The 16,368-nt window shown below is 41.1% G+C and overlaps 1 protein-coding gene across 1 annotated transcript; it reads left to right on the top strand.

Annotated features, from left to right (window-relative positions):
- The first annotated feature begins 5,759 nt into the window (after nt 1-5,759).
- LOC125509371 (pentatricopeptide repeat-containing protein At5g04810, chloroplastic) lies at nt 5,760-9,540 on the top strand. The gene is made up of 3 exons (XM_048674339.2): nt 5,760-6,491; nt 7,678-9,073; nt 9,204-9,540. Exons 1-2 carry the CDS (start codon nt 6,071-6,073, stop codon nt 7,707-7,709), a joined length of 453 nt encoding a protein of 150 aa, XP_048530296.1. The 5' UTR covers nt 5,760-6,070; the 3' UTR covers nt 7,710-9,073; nt 9,204-9,540.
- The last annotated feature ends 6,828 nt before the right edge of the window (nt 9,541-16,368 follow it).

Below are 16,368 nucleotides of genomic sequence, written 5' to 3'. Positions count from 1 at the left end.
TTTTACCTAACCGAAAAAACGACGGCGGCGGATCCGGCGAGATCTGCAGCGGCGGTGCTGGCCAGTGCGGTGGCGGTCGGCGGTAGGGTGGCGCTAGGGTTCGGGAGCGCGGGCGGGCTGGCGGCTCGGGCGGACCTCGACGGCTTATAAGGCCTGAGCACAGACAGAGTCCGGCTCGGGCATGGCCCAAGGTCGGTTCGTTTTTTTAAATAAGGTTCCGCTGAGAAAAATCCTAAATAAATAAAAATAAAAAACTAAAAATGCCAAAAACAATTTTCGCCGTCTAAATAAAATATTTAGAACAAATTGAACATTTTCTTGGCCTAAAATGCATATTTTTCTAATGCAAACAAAATAGCGATAAAAACCAAATAAAAATATTTATTTGATTTTAACATTTTTTCCTCACATATTTCTTTTGTTTTGGAGAAGTCATATTATCCCCTCTCATATATTTTGATATTGAAATATTTTTGGAGAGAAATAATTAAAACCAAAGTGATCCACTTTTCAATATTTGAGAAAATTCAAATATGAAAACAATAAAATCCCCAACTCTCTCCGTGGGTCCTTGAGTTGCTTAAGATTTTAGGATCACAAAACCAAAATGCAAATAAAATATGATATGCATATGATTACCTATGTATAACATTCCTAATTGAAAATTTGGAATGTTACTCTCATACTCTGAAATATGTGTATCTTGACGAAAAGAAGATATATCCTATTATTATTACTGCTAACCTTTAAGAGCATGAAGAAAATAAATTACTGAAAACTTTGAAGAAGCATCGTGCCGCTATTGGATATACTCTTTATGATCTTAAGGGTATTAGTCCCACATTATGTCAGCACAAAATTAAATTGGAGAAAGATGCTAAATGGGTTGTTGATCGTTTAAATCCTAAGATGGAGGAAGTTGTAAGAAATGAAATACTAAAGCTCCTAGAGGCAGGTATAATTTATCCTATTGCTGATAGTCAATGGGTAAGTCCTGTTCATTGTGTCCCCAATAAGGGAGGTATTACTGTTGTTTCTAATGATAAGAATGAATTGATTCCACAAAGAATTGTTATAGGTTATAGAATGGTAGTTGATTTTCGCAAATTAAATAAAGCTACTAGAAAAGATCATTACCCTCTACCTATCAAATGCTAGAAATATTATCCAAGCATACACATTTTTGCTACCTAGATGGTTATTCTGATTTCTCTCAAATACCTGTGTCAAAAGATGATCAAGAGAAAACCACTTTTACTTGCCTTTTCGGTACCTTTGCTTATAGACGTATGCCTTTTGGTTTATGCAATGCGCCTGCTACCTTTGAAAGATGTATGACTGCTATATTCTCTGACTTTTGTGAATAGATTGTTGAGGTTTTCATGGATAATTTCTCCATTTACGGAACTTCTTTTGATGATTGCCTAAGCAACCTTGACCGAGTTTTGCAGAGATGTGAAGAAACTAATCTCGTCTTGAATTGGGAGAAGTGCAACTTTATGGTTAATGAGGGTATTGTCTTGGGGCATAAAATTTCTGAATGAGGTATTAAAGTTGATAAAGCTAAAGTAGATGCTATAGAAAAGATATCGTGTCCTAAAGATATCAAAGGTATAAGAAGTTTCCTTGGTCATGCTGGTTTCTATAGGAGGTTTATTAAAGAATTCTCTAAAATTTCTAGGCCTCTCACTAATCTCTTACAAAAAGATGTTCCTTTTGTTTTTGATGATGATTGTGTAGAAGCATTTGAAATACTTAAGAAAGCCTTGATTTCTGCACCTATTGTTCAGTCACCTGATTGGAATTTACCTTTTGAAATTATGTGTGATGCTAGTGATTATTCTGTTCGTGCTGTTCTAGGACAAAGAGTTGATAAGAATCTAAATGTTATTCAGTATGCTAGTAAAACTCTAGACAGTGCCCAGTGAAATAATGCTATCACTGAAAAAGAATTTTTAACAGTTGTATTTGCATGTGTTAAGTTCAAACCTTATATTGTTGATTCCAAAGTAACTGTTCACACTGGTCATGCTGCTATTAAATACCTTATGGAAAAGAAAGATGCAAAACCTAGACTTATTAGATGGGTTCTCTTGCTACAAGAATTTGATTTGCATATTATTGGTAGAAAGGGAGCTGAGAATCCCGTTACAGACAACCTATCTACACTACAAGAAATATGTCAACTAGTGACCTTCTGTTAGTGAACCTGAAAGAATTGGTCATAGATCTATGACCATTTCACACCAATTGGTCAAAAGCTGTTCGGGGGGCTCCAAACCCTAAACTATAACGACCATTTTGGTTATAAAGGTCGTAATTTCCTTACACGAAATGCTCATAAAGCAGATAGCACTGGTCCGCTGCCTTATTTGTGGCTGATCATGACCAATATAGATGGTCATAACCTTGTAAGTTATGGTGGGTTGCTATGACTAGGCGCCACCTCATCAGTTTTGCCTATGTGTCATGTCAATGTGTCAGTTTTTGCCCTAGGTTGTGAAGCAACCTATATTTCTGCCATTCCCAAAATTCCCAAAAAAATCTCATAAATTCTTTGGGTCATATCTTTGTCAAATATGTAGAAAACCTTCCTTTCCTAGTTCAAAAATAATTCAACAATATTCATTTTCCTATTCTGTTCAGAAAAACACTTTGTGAAGGAAGTGCTATTTATATATTCTTGATTGCCCTCAAAAATTTTGGGCACTATTTCCTATCCAAATCATTGCCTCATGACAAAATTAAGCTCCATTTGCCTAGTAAATCTTCCTTGGCGAATTTCCAAAGTTTTTGTCCACCTAGAAGCATTGTCAAGGAAGTACCACCTAGGATCCTCCTTTTGAGCTGAAAATTTGTGAAGACATTCTTCTTAGTAGATGATCATCCTTAGCCAAAACTCATGCCCATTGGCCATGTGCATTTCCTGTACCGCTAATCAAACTTTGGCTACTAATTCATCTTTCAGCATAGTCATGAGAATCTTATGTTGTAATTTTCTTCCGACCACCTACCTGGGGAGTGCCCAACCCACTAGACATTCCTAGGCCACCCAGAACGCATGGCAACGCCATGTTCATGCGGTGACCATGCGGCGGGCATGCGAGCTTACGTGCTCTAGAGTTGGAGCCCTCAGCCACCGTACAAACCTCGATGTCTCGCCACCAAACCATGTATTTCTGATTAAATAGATACTTATTTACCTAGAAATGATTTTTGGAAAAAATAAAGAGCAAACTATGAGGCAGCTGTAATTGAAATTTGACCCGCTTCCTGCTGAATCGGCGGGAATTTGTCTTTTTCACCAGAGGTGGATCAAAACTTTTGACACCCAACCATTTTGTCAATTGTGCATTAAATATGTCCTAGTATTTTATAAAATTGGTTAGGTCCAATTTTGCAACAAATATATGGTAGGTCCTTCACAAAAAAACTCATTTCGGGCACTCGGAAAACGGAAAATGTATTTTTCATGAAAATAAAATGAAAACTCCATGAGGCAACATTGTTTGGAATTTCAAGATGCACCCTTGTGCACAATATGAGATCATTTGAACAAACTATGCCATGAATGTGAATCTTCACGCATGATAGCTCATTTCTGAGAACACTTTTTTAAAATAATTGTCATATGACAAGTTTATTATTTTTCCTGGAAACTTGGTCACATATAATGACACAATGCAAAGGTTTTCCAATTTTTTGAATTTTTTGAATTTTTTATGCCCGTTTCAAAATGCGGTCAAAACGGCGGGTTTGACCGTTCCAAGCTAGTGGTTGAATCTTGGAATTTTTTTGATATTTCTCTTATTAAATAGATACTTATGTACCTAGAAATGATTTTTGGAAAAAATAAAGAGCAAACTATGAGGCAGCTGTAGTTCAAATTTGACCCGCTTCCTACTGAATCGGTGGAAATTTGTCTTTTTCACCAGAGGTGGATCAAAACTTTTGACACCCAACCATTTTGTCAATTGTGCATTAAATAGGGACTAGTATTTTATAAAATTGATTAGGTCCAATTTTGCAACAAATATATGGTAGGTCCTTCACAAAAAAACTCATTTCGGGCACTCGGAAAATGGAAAATGTATTTTCCGTGAAAAGAAAATGAAAACTCCCTTAGGCAACATTGTTTGGAATTCCAAGATGCACCCTTGTGCACAATATAAGATCATTTGAACAAACTATGCCATGAATGTGGCCATAAGATCGATCATTTGGCTTGAAAGCCATGAATCTTCACGCATGATAGCACATTTCTGAGAACACTTTTTTAAAATAATCGTCGTATTACAAGTTTATTATTTTTCCTATAAACTTGGTCACATATAATGACACAATGCGAAGGTTTTCCAATTTTTCAGAATTTTTTGAATTTTTTATGCCTGTTTCAAAATGCGGTCAAAACGACGGGCTTGGCCGTTCCTAACTAGTGGTTGAATCTTGGAAATTTTTTGATGTTTCTTTTATTAAATAGATACTTATGTACCTAGAAATGATTTTTGGAAAAAATAAAGAGCAAACTATGAGGGAGCTGCAGTTCAAATTTGACCTGCTTCCTACTGAATCAGCGGGAATTTGTCTTTTTCACCAGAGGTGGATCAAAACTTTTGACACCCAGCCATTTTGTCAATTGTGCATTAAATATGGCCTAATATTTTATAAAATTGATTAGGTCCAATTTTGCAACAAATATATGGTAGGTCCTTCACAAAAAAAACTCATTTCGGGCACTCGGAAAATGGAAAATGTATTTTCCATGAAAAGAAAATGAAAACTCCATTAGGCAACATTGTTTGGAATTCCAAGATGCACCCTTGTGCACAATATGAGATCATTTGAACAAACTATGCCATGAATGTGGCCATAAGATTGATCATTTGGCTTGAAAACCATGAATCTTCACGCATGATAGCTCATTTCTGAGAACACTTTTTTAAATAATTGTAGTATTACAAGTTTATTATTTTTCCTGGACACTTTGTCACATATAATGACACGATGCGAAGGTTTTCCAATTTTTTTTTTATTTTTTTTTGAATTTTCCACACCCATTTCAAAATGTGGTCAAAATTGCGGGCATGACCATTCGTAGCTAGTGGTTGAATCTTGGAAATTTTTTATTGTTTGTCTGATTAAATAGATACTTATGTACCTAGAAATGATTTTTAGAAAAAATAAAGAGCAAACTATGAGGCGGCTGCAATTCAAATTTGACCCACTTCCTACTGAATCGGCGGAAATTTGTCTTTTTCACCAGAGGTGGATCAAAACTTTTGAGACCCAACAATTTGGTAAATTGTTCATTAAATATGGCCTAGTATTTTACAAAATTGATTTGGTCCAATTGTGCAACAAATATTTGGTAGGTCCTTCACAAAAAGCTCATTTTTGGCTCTCAGAAAATGGAAAATGATTTTTTTGCCAAAAAACACTTTTCTCACGACACCTTTTTAAAGATATTTATCTTTTTTCATGTTTGTTATTTTTTTCTGAAAACTTATTCACATTTTGGTAACACAATGTGAAGGTTTTCTATTTTCTTTTTGAATTTCTCAAGTCATAAAATAGCTGACATAATTTTAACACATTATTTTTAGTCAACTATGATCAATTTAGATGGTCATAACGTCATACTACATTCTGATTGGTCCGTAGACGTCTCACGTGGATCATGCATCAAGCACCGTCGGATGCTGCGGGATCCAACGGCAGTCCTCAGCCTTCCACACCAACCACAAAACCCTAGGTTTCTTCCCCCGTGGTCATTTTCCATCCACCCCCCGCCTCCTTTCTTTCCCTCTGTGCTCTTCTCCTCCCCTTCCAGATCCACCGCCAACTACATCCGGCGGAGCTCGCTGCCATCCTCACCCGCTCCTCTCGATCCCCTCCCTTCCGGCGGAGCATCGCAACTCCGAACCGCTCCTCTCGATCATGTCCCCCTGTCGTCTTCTCCTCACGACTCCCCGCCCTCCGCTAGCCCGAGCCCCTCGCTTCCTTCTCCACCAGGCCCTCCACCTTCGCTTGCCTTGACCTTGTCGTCGTGGGGGATGGGGTCGTCGGGCTCATGGCCGAGCTCGACAAGGTGGAGCTCGTGCGCACCCACGACGATCCTGAGCTCAACGCCGGCTTCTGCTTCCTCTACATACACGGACACCGAGCCCGCGACGGAGCGCGTGGCGAAGGTCGACGGGGTGTACTTCCAGGGCATGTCGCTCATGGTGCGGCTCGACGACGGGAGGAAGGGGTGGAAGACCGGGCGCGTTGGGTGGATCACGGCCAAGGGAAGGAGGCGCCGTCGCCGTGGCATCACGGCAGGGACGAGGCCTGCTGCGAGTTCCGCAGGGTGGTGGAGTCGCGGCCTGAGGACTGGCAGGCCATCGTCTCCGCCTTCGAGAGGATCCCCAAGGTGGGCGGCTTCTCGCTGGGACAGGACCTCCGTCCGTCTGCTTCCACTCTGCTTGGCCGACGCCGCCATGGCCGCCAAGGTACTCTTCCGATCTGCTCTCCTTCCCTTCCCTCCCTCCCTCATGCACAGGCTGCTTTGGTTTCCCCGCTGTAAAAGATTCTGGTTGGTTGCTTAACCAATTCGTTCAGTTGATCATCCGTGTCTGCTACCCACATGAATCATCGCAGGACATTCCAAACCTCTCGCCCTCAGATAGCCCACCCGGCTCTTTTGTTCCAGCGTTCTTTAGTACAGTTATTAGTACAAGAAAGAAGCAGCAGTTGGGAGTTGTTACATGCTTATAGTATAGGTTGATCATTTGCCACTTTGGTACATGCTTATAGTATAGGTTGGCTTATCAGCAGTCTCTCACTGATAACTTTGAGGACCAAAGGAGCACAATTTGCTGCATAGCCAAGTCAGACAATCTTAAGCATAAGCAACACTATAGGAACATTTTACCCATATTTGTGTCAAGAATTTGACCCCACTAGTTTAAGCGTGAAATGTATTCTATAGCAGCAGCAGTGCCTTTTGTTAAGCACTGTGCTCATAGGGACTGATGGTCAAAGTATGTCTTGAAGGTAATCATCACCCATCTGCTGCTGCCACACTGATATTAGAGTAATCAGCAGCACTGCTCCTCTTGTCTTGGTGACAAGGCAGCAGCGAGCAGCGCAAGAATGTGGCCTTGTTGTTTAATAATCGATCACATATTATATATATATATATATGTATGTATCTATAAATAAATAAATGAATTGGGGAGATAGGGTCTTTCTTTTGTGCCTTTTTGGGCTCTGCTTTTTTAATTGTGGAGTGTGGCAGCGATGAATGTTGTAGCAGCACAAATATATGCGCTCGGTCATGATTAAGGTGGTGAACCGATTCGACGCCGAACGAAAAGCAGGATCCCCTGGAATCGCTAGCTAATATATTACTACAGAATGAATCAACTACTCTCATGGTCGATCCCATCCCATCTAGTATTATTTACCGTCTATCTGTCTGTATGTATTCAGTCTGAACAAAATTCAGTCTGCACATCTGCATCTGGAATGCACAAGTACAGATACATCCGCCCCTGCTATTTTCTTATTATACATTACATAGATGCATACATACGCCAGGCTATTTCTGTGTCTGTCTGTCTGGCCTCTCAAGGATGCATATCTCTTTCATATGTACTGAATTTTGTAACAATTTCGTTTTCCTCATACTTACAGGATGCTGCGCTCGCTACTCACATGTTTTCTGATGCCGCAACAAAGGATCATATGTGGTTTCTTCAGTGGGGCTGTCGCTGTCGCTCCTGATGTTCAATAACATTTCAGCATTGGACCTGCTAGTCACCCAAGCCAAGCCTCGCATCGCTTCAACAAAGCGATACTTCTTCCAATCCACCCCTGCTTCGACTCTGCTTTTTTCCATCTTCTCTTATTTAAGCTAAGAAAGATTCTGAGTTTACATCCATCTCATTACACTAGCTAGCACAATATATTAGTTAAGGCAACTCTAGTACATATCAATTTCCCCTACTCGATTGGTTCTATATTTTTAAAGTTGTTTCGTGGTGCATGAGCCCAACCTGAAGAAATATAGGCTTATGATGACTATTTTCCTTCTTAAGTAATCATAGTTGTTGGCTTCGGTAGCTTGCTGAATATGCTTTAGTTATATATAGAAATGACATGCATTCTATGCTTAAATGATTGTTTGGCTCTATATAATTGTTGACATGAATATCTTGACTTCCCAAACAAGTATAGGACTGTACCTATGCATACAAATTATCCTAACAAAACTGAAAATAAAATTTGAAGCATGAAATAAGCAATAAGTGGCTGATTCTTATTTGCATGTTAAGTAGAAAGTTGTAGCTAAGGCTTGTATATTACGAAATATTGTTACACCTCTGAGCTTGTACTATTGTTAGGGACATCGTAGTGTGATCTTCATGATTTTTCGCTTGAAGATGTACTGATTCATTAGCCAAGCAGAGACCGAAGTCATCTTTTGCTACTGTTAGCTCTATGGATGTTTATTTACCTACAACTTCTGCCAGCTCTAACTTGGTTATATAGCAGTTCAATTCAGTCAATCTGTTGGAACTAGTTTGTCTATTACTTGTATCCAGATTTCATATCCTGCCATATGCCATTGTCGACTTTCTTAGGTACATAATTGTTATGTCTTGCAATCTGGTATTGATGATTGTCAATGTATTCATTTATACCATTCTAGTGTACCTTGTATGTGACCCAGCTGATCCATATATCAATGCTCTGTTTCCAATAGATGTATGCTGATGCCTGATGGCTGATTCCTTAAAACTTCACTATTGCAGCAGTAGCATTTTCCCTTAGTGCATAGATGTATGAGCGATCACTTATGCTTGAAACCTTGCTCTCTTTCCCAGGAACCATCGTGGTCTGCATCACTACTGGGGAAGGAGAGGAAAGACTGTTGGTGTCTCCAAGAAGCGATAAACTGCTTCACAAAGATCCCCGCATAGCTTCACTACTACTGTGTTGGTCCATTTCCAGAATCTTAAGGAGTGTTCTTGTTTAGACGATTACCTTGGATGATGCTTTTTCTTAAGGAGGGGCTCAAGAAGATTAGGTATAAACTCCTCCCCCTCTTGTTTGTATTTGCTTCATACTGTTTGGTGGTTGATACATTACTGTGCAAGTTCTATGGTATGTGAGTTTTTTCTGTTGCTGCAAGCATTGACACAGTATGTCATGTGCAGGGAACTCCACATCTGAGTTTTAGCCATCCTCTATAGCAAGGTGCTCTGGGCCAAAGGAGCAAGCAGAGCTGCTAGTTTCAAATTCCTCATATTTTTGTGAGTCCAGAAAAATTACCCCCGTGTACAAATTCTTTTCCTAACCCCTTGTAACACCCTCGATGCGGCTATATCTCCCACGTGTCGGAGCACGACAGGCCTAACCGCATTGAAGGCAGTGTCACAAGAGGGGTAATCTTTACACATCTCATGTACTGAATAAGAAAGGTACAGAGTTGGCTTACAATCGCCACTTCACACAATATATGAATAAAGCATTACAACATTCAGATACAAACAAGGTCCGACTATGAAACCAAAATAAAAGAAGATTATCCCTAATGCTACAGATCCTCGATCGCCCTAACTGGGCTTCACTACTGATCAACTGGAAATGGAAACAACATAACAAACATGATCTTCATCAAGGTCCTCCTTGAGCTCGGTTGCGTCACCTACATGGTTTCATCGACACCTGCAACTGATTTTGAAAGTAAACTGCGAGTCACGGGGACTTAGCAATCTCACACTCGTGAGATCAAAACTATTTAAGTTTATGGGTAGGGAAAAGGTATGTGAGGTGGAGCTGCAGCAAGCACTAGCATAAATGTTGGCTAACATACACAAATGAGAGCGAGAAGAAAAGGCAAGGCACGTTCGAGAATCTATGATCAAGAAGTGATCCTGAAACTACTTGCGTTCAAGCATAACTCTAACACCGTGTTCACTTCCCGGACCCCACCGAGAAGAGACCATCATGGCTACACATGCGGTTGATGCATTTTAATAAAGTTAAATGACAAGTTTTCTACAATCGGACATTAACAAATTTTCATCTGCCCATAACCGCGGGCACGGCTTTTGAAAGTTCAAATCCCTGCAGAGGTGTCCCAACTTAACCCATCACAAGCTCTCACGGTCAATGAAGGATATTCCTTCTCCCAGGACGACCCGATCAGACTCGGAATCCCGGTTACAAGACATTTCGATAATGGTAAAACAAGACCAGCAAGACCACCCGCTGTGCCGACAAATCCCGATAGGAGCTGCACATATCTCGTTCTCAGGGCACATGGGGTAAGCTAAGCGTACAGGAGCCGAGTAACCCAAGTTGCCAAGGTATGGCCCTGCACGGTGCTCTAGTTTGGACCAACACTCAGAGGAGCACTCGCCTGGGGGTTTAAATAAAGATGACCCTTGAGTCTGCAAAACCCAAGGGAAAAAGGCTTAGGTGGCAAATGGTAAAACCAAGGTTGGGCCTTACTGGAGGAGTTTTATTCAAGGTGAACTGTCAAGGGGTTCCCATTATAACCCAACCGCGTAAGGAACACAAAATCAATTGACATAACACCGGTATGACGGAAACTAGGGCGGCAAGAGTGGAACAAAACACCAGGCATAAGGCCGAGCCTTCCACCCTTTACCAAGTATATAGGTGCATTAATTAAATAAGAGATATTGTGATATCCTAACAATAATCATGTTCCAACAAGGAACAAACTCCATCTTCACCTGCAACTAGCAACGCTATAAGAGGGGCTGAGCAAAGCGGTAACATAGCCAAACAACGGTTTGCTAGGACAAGGTGGGTTAGAGGCTTGACATGGCAATATGGGAGGCATGATAAAGCATGTGGTAGGTATCGCGCCATAGCAAAAGAGCAAACAACTAGCAAGCAAAGATAGAAGTGATTTCGAGGGTATGGTCATCTTACCTGAGATCCCGCAAGGAAGAAGAACAAGTCCATGAAGAAGACAAACGGTTGTAGTCGAACGGATCCTCACAAACGCGACGTTATCGGAACTAGCCCGAAGAGGCAACACCGGAAAGAAGCAACCAACAAAGTAAACAACCATCACGTAAACATGGCATGATGCACAACCAAGTATGATGCATGTCCGGTTTAATGAGGCATGGCATGGCAAAGTGCAACAAACAATACTATATTTTAAATGGAGCTCAATATGCATCGGGATGCATATTGACGAAACACCACATCAATTATTTAGTTCTCTCTCGGTTAGGTACTCAACAATATTAAATGTTGTTAAACATGGCAAGAGGGTGAATCATAAGAAAACTACACAATCTAAGCAATTTAAATGGGGCCGGAAACATCAAACAACAATTCCGGTAAAACCCCATATGCATTAGCAATTTAGTGCAAACAACAATTTTGAACATTTTAAATGTTATTAACATGATGAAGATGACATGTGCAAATTTAATGCAATTTTTATTAAAAGTTGACATGAGCGTGATGAGAGCATTTGTGTCATCGTGGTAGAAAGAAAGGGGTGCCACGGCGACGAAACGGAAATGATGTCGCGGCAACATTCCGATGATCCGGTAGCTCACGGGGATACCGGTGCAAAAGGAAGTGGGTGCGAGTGTGTCATGCAAACAGATGGGGTGCTCCCGGATTCCGGGTTCCCACATGATGGTGGCAAGGCAAAAGAGGGGCTTCGTGCAAGGAACAACTCGGACACGGAGCAACACACGGTCCAACTCATACATCGCAAGCATTCATCCACATGCGTCGTCTTGGTGGTATACCTTCGAAGCGTGCGTTTCAGGCGGAACGAGTTCGTAGAGGGAAGTAGGCGTTTCTCGCGACGGTAGTTGAACTTGACGTTCGCGTTACATGGGTCTTCGGCGACGGTCGTCGTACATGGTCCGGAGTGGTACTTGCATCTTCGGACTTGTCGGTCTCGATTCTTGCGACGGTAGCGGTATACGTTTCGTTTTCAGAGAGGTACTTAACGAATCCAACGTCCTCGGCGCGACGGTAGTTGTACACGGTCCATGAGACGTCGATCGTTCAGGGTCCGACTTGCGGGTCTTGCCGACATGAGGGGTACTTGGCGTTTTTATGTAGACGAACTTGGCGCATCCGAAGGGTCACACTTGTCGTCATGGGAACTTGGTGAATCCGAGGTCTTCGAGGTTGGCGGTAGTTGTACATCTCATAGTGGAACTTGACAGATCCGAGGACTTCGGGCGTCGTGATACTTGTCGAAATCCTCATCGGATGTAATTGAACATTTTGAAACGGAACTTGGTGCGTCATCGTGTAGTCGTACGTCGAGGCAGGGCAGCTCGGCCACGCGCGCTGGACGGGTAGAGGCAGACCCGAGCATGGTCAATGACCACACGCGCTCGTCCCTGGGTGCGAGGCAAAGGAGGTAGCCGGAGTTTGCTGGCTCCGGTCTTGGGGCGCACAACACTCCACCACTACGAGAGGATCTCGTCCCAAGATCTAGAATGGCACCGGAGGGAAACGGAAGAGGAAGATAAGAGGTAGAACTAAGTTGCTTCTTTGACAAAAGAGTGAAACGAATGAACCTTGCGAGGTTAAACAAATTGAAAGAAGGAAGCCAACGAAGATGAATAAAATTGAAAACACTCCGTTGGAACAGAGGAACAAGGAACATTACCAGAACCTTGTAGGTTAGAAAACATAAGAAAAAGGTTACAATGGACAAGAACTACAAGCAAGGACTCCGGTTGAGACGAGATGTACAAGGAACGATAAAGAGCAAATACGACAAACTCCGGTTGGAAAAGGAAGGTAAAACTTGATAAGATGAGAGAGCTCGAATGAAAACACGACACTCCGGTTGAATGGATAAACAAAGGAAAGAACATGAACTCCACAACCTGAGACGGTGAGTGAAGAGAGCAACATGACTAAGCCTCCAGAAGAAATGAAAGAATGGAATGGAATGAACGAAGAGAAACAAGATCTTGAGAGAGCACGCTTACGACAAATGCTAGAACAGAGTTGTTGGATTAACAACAACGAAAGGATAAGCTTGATGTGGGCTTATGGAAAACTTCTCAAAACTATGAGATGAAATTCTACCACTAACTAAAACAATAGATTGGATAGATATGAACAAGGAGACGAGAAACTTATTTCACCGGGAGGATAAATGAAGAACTTGGGTCATTTATAAGCACCATAAATAGCAACAATCCTTAGGGAAGGCTTTAGGTGAAACATGACACAAGATACCTCCAACAAAGAGGTTGATGGATTTAAAATACCTCATTCTTAACAACGTGTGAATCATGAAACATGAACTCAAATTATCAAGAATGACATAATACCACCTCCACTGATACGGTAGAAAGAATTGCACTCCGGATTGCAAGATGAAGAATGCTTGAGCTCCTCTTGATGAAAACTTGGAGAAGAAATTAAATCCTTTATGAACCATCATGTAGCGCCTCCATGAAGAACTCCGGTAAAAGAATGATCAAACGAAAAGAAAGAGAAGTTGAAAACACAAGGTGAATCCTTGCAATGATTTAGATGGATCTCCGTGGTGATATAATTGCGAGAGCTTGGAACTCCGGGAAAAGAAAGAAGAACAACTAAAAACAAGAATTTATTCATCATGAACAACTCCTAAAAAGAAAAGATGAAGTATCTCGAACCGAGAATGTGATATGATGAACCACTCTGGAAAGCAGGAAATTAGATCACTTGGATGAAAATAATAATAAGAATTACGTTATGCACATCTTTCACCAATTTAGATTGATGACAAGCAACAGATTTGACATACTACTTATTCTCGTTGAAAAGGATTAAGATAGATATAGCGCAAAACTAGAGAAAAGACTTCAACGAACCACCGGTAAGATTGGAAAGAACGAATAAATTGATATGATACCAAGAGAAAAGGAATCTTGAATGAACCACCGTAAGAATTGGATACGAACGAAGAAAAGATAACGAAACACCGGGAAGAATTAGAGAACGAATGAAGATACTTGAGGGAATTTAGATACAACTGAAACAAAGAGATCACGAGCTGATTAGAGAATATTTGATCGATGCACCGGTATGATTTGGAGAACAATAGCTGAAAGCTGAGGATGAATAACCCGAAATGATGGCCTTTGAAGAATCAAATTGAAAAGAATCTTGAATTGCTCCGGATAGGTGAAAAGAATTCTCACAATCGAAAACAATTATGAGACGATGACATTAGGCTAGAACAATGAATTTTGAAGAGAATGGAGCAAGATTGAGAGGAAAATCTTCTTCGGTCTTCAAATCTGAGAATGACGATGAGAAACACCACCATGAATTGTTGAGATACTCCGGAATAAAAAAATAGAAAGGTTGAACCAATGATGAAAAGAATGTGACATATCTTGGAGAAGGCATTTGACTGATAACTCATTCTTATGTCAAACTTGGAAAAGAATTTGAGAAGCTCCGGGAAAATTGAAGAGTCAGGTAAGATCCTGGGAAAAAACCTGTGGGTTAGGGCCCACTCAAAAGAAACACCATTGAATGATTTAAAGATAGATTGCGCCTGTTGAATTAAATGGCTTGAATGAGGTAACATCCTCGAAAGATCTTGAACGAATGCAGAGTGGAAACATGAATCTTCTAGATGTCTTAAGCACTCCAGGACAATTGAATAGTGAGAGGTGAATGATAATAAGGTGCACCGGCATGGAAAACATCTGAAATGAGTTAAAGGACATGATCAACATCAAAAGCTTGAATTGAATCCACCGTAGAAGGAAAAGAACGAAGAATGATGAGCTTGAAGCTCCATTAGGATCTTCATGAAAATCACCAGATAAGAATATTGACGGAAAAGGAATGGAGAGGCTTCCCATCAATAAAAGGATATTTGAATAAGAAATCTGAGTCCTTGAAGAAAAAGGGTGGGAGGGTGGGAAAACAAAGACAACTTGGAGACGGATGAAACAAACACCGTTGAGAAAACTGAGATGATCTTGCGGATGTTGAAAAAGATTGGATCCACTTGAAGAGAAATACGCCGATTGAGAAGGATTGACATGACAATCTCGATTAACATGAAGGATTGGTAACCACATAGGAATATGAGAACACTGCTTAGGAAAGGTATGGAATCAACATTTAACTTCGAAGCAACTCGAATACCACAACTGAAAAATAAAACAAAGGATTGGCTTGCAGAACAAACCGGAACAAACATATGATAGAGATTTCGTCCGAAGTTTTCGTGGTGGGGCCCACACGGGCTCGATCGTACAACACCATCATGTACAAGTCCGTGCACATGACATACGAAGTGTCCCCGAGTCGTCATAGCCAAGGACTCTTTAGGACACAACGAGACCACTGTAAAACCAACCGTGGATGGGCGGACCACTAGACATCGAACCCCAATCTCATATCATGCATCTGTCGGAAAGATATCCTAAGAGCTACTTGAATTACCACATATAAACTCCCGAATCTTTCCCGTTATGCAATCAGGTGTTGGGGATACAGGGGAAGCATAATATCTCACTCAAAACTAACAAATCCTACATCCAGCTGTATCCATCCTTCAACACATAACTAAGAAACCTTCGGAAATCATTTACCTCAACCTTCGAAAAGCATCCGTTATACGAGTTATGGCAATACTCCCGAACTCCCGCCCCAGTACTGGGTGGCGTCGAGATTATCTCACCAACAAATGCATAAAAGAGATTTTTGATGTCGGCGAAACTCAGGTATTCCAGAACTGCAACGATAAAATTGTGACGACAACACCTCGGAGCTCAACTCCCCGGGACACTGCCACAACCCCAAAATGTCAGGAGGCACCAAGAACAATGTTCTCGTCACAAAACCATCGGAACGATTCCAAGATACCCGCGTGATCCTAAAAAAAGTAGTGAAATTTGAGAAGAGAAGAGTCAAAACTCTACGTCAGGATGCCTCACCAGAGCGACGAAGGGACTGAGGAGTAAAAAGAATCCTACTCTCCGATATATATAATCCTAAATGACTCAAAACATTTTTCTAGACACAATAACGCCAGCGATTCGATCAAGCAGGGGGCTCCTAAGTCGGGGAAGGCTCTAATTACCAACTTGTAACACCCTCGATGCGGCTATATCTCCCACGTGTCGGAGCACGACTTAGAGGCATAACCGCATTGAAAGCAGTGTCGCAAGGGGGGTAATCTTTACACATCCCATGTACTGAATAAGAAAGATGTACAGAGTTGGCTTACAATCCCCACTTCACACAATACATGAATAAAGCATTACAACATCCAGATACAAACAAGGTCCAACTACGAAACCAAAATAAAAGAAGACTACCCCTAATGCTACAGAT

The sequence above is a fragment of the Triticum urartu genome, chromosome 1A (genome assembly GCF_056163025.1).
Source record: "Triticum urartu cultivar PI428250 chromosome 1A, HENAU_Tu73, whole genome shotgun sequence".
NCBI lineage: Eukaryota > Viridiplantae > Streptophyta > Magnoliopsida > Poales > Poaceae > Triticum > Triticum urartu.
Note: the sequence above shows the minus strand (reverse complement) of the source record. Positions and strands in the feature narration are given on the sequence as shown.

Coding starts and splice junctions, on each gene's coding strand:
- LOC125509371 (XM_048674339.2), top strand. CDS start 6,071: ATGGCCGAGCTCGACAAGGTGGAGCTCGTGCGCACCCACGACGATCCT. Junction 6,492..7,677: donor ACGCCGCCATGGCCGCCAAG/GTACTCTTCCGA, acceptor TCATACTTACAG/GATGCTGCGCTCGCTACTCA.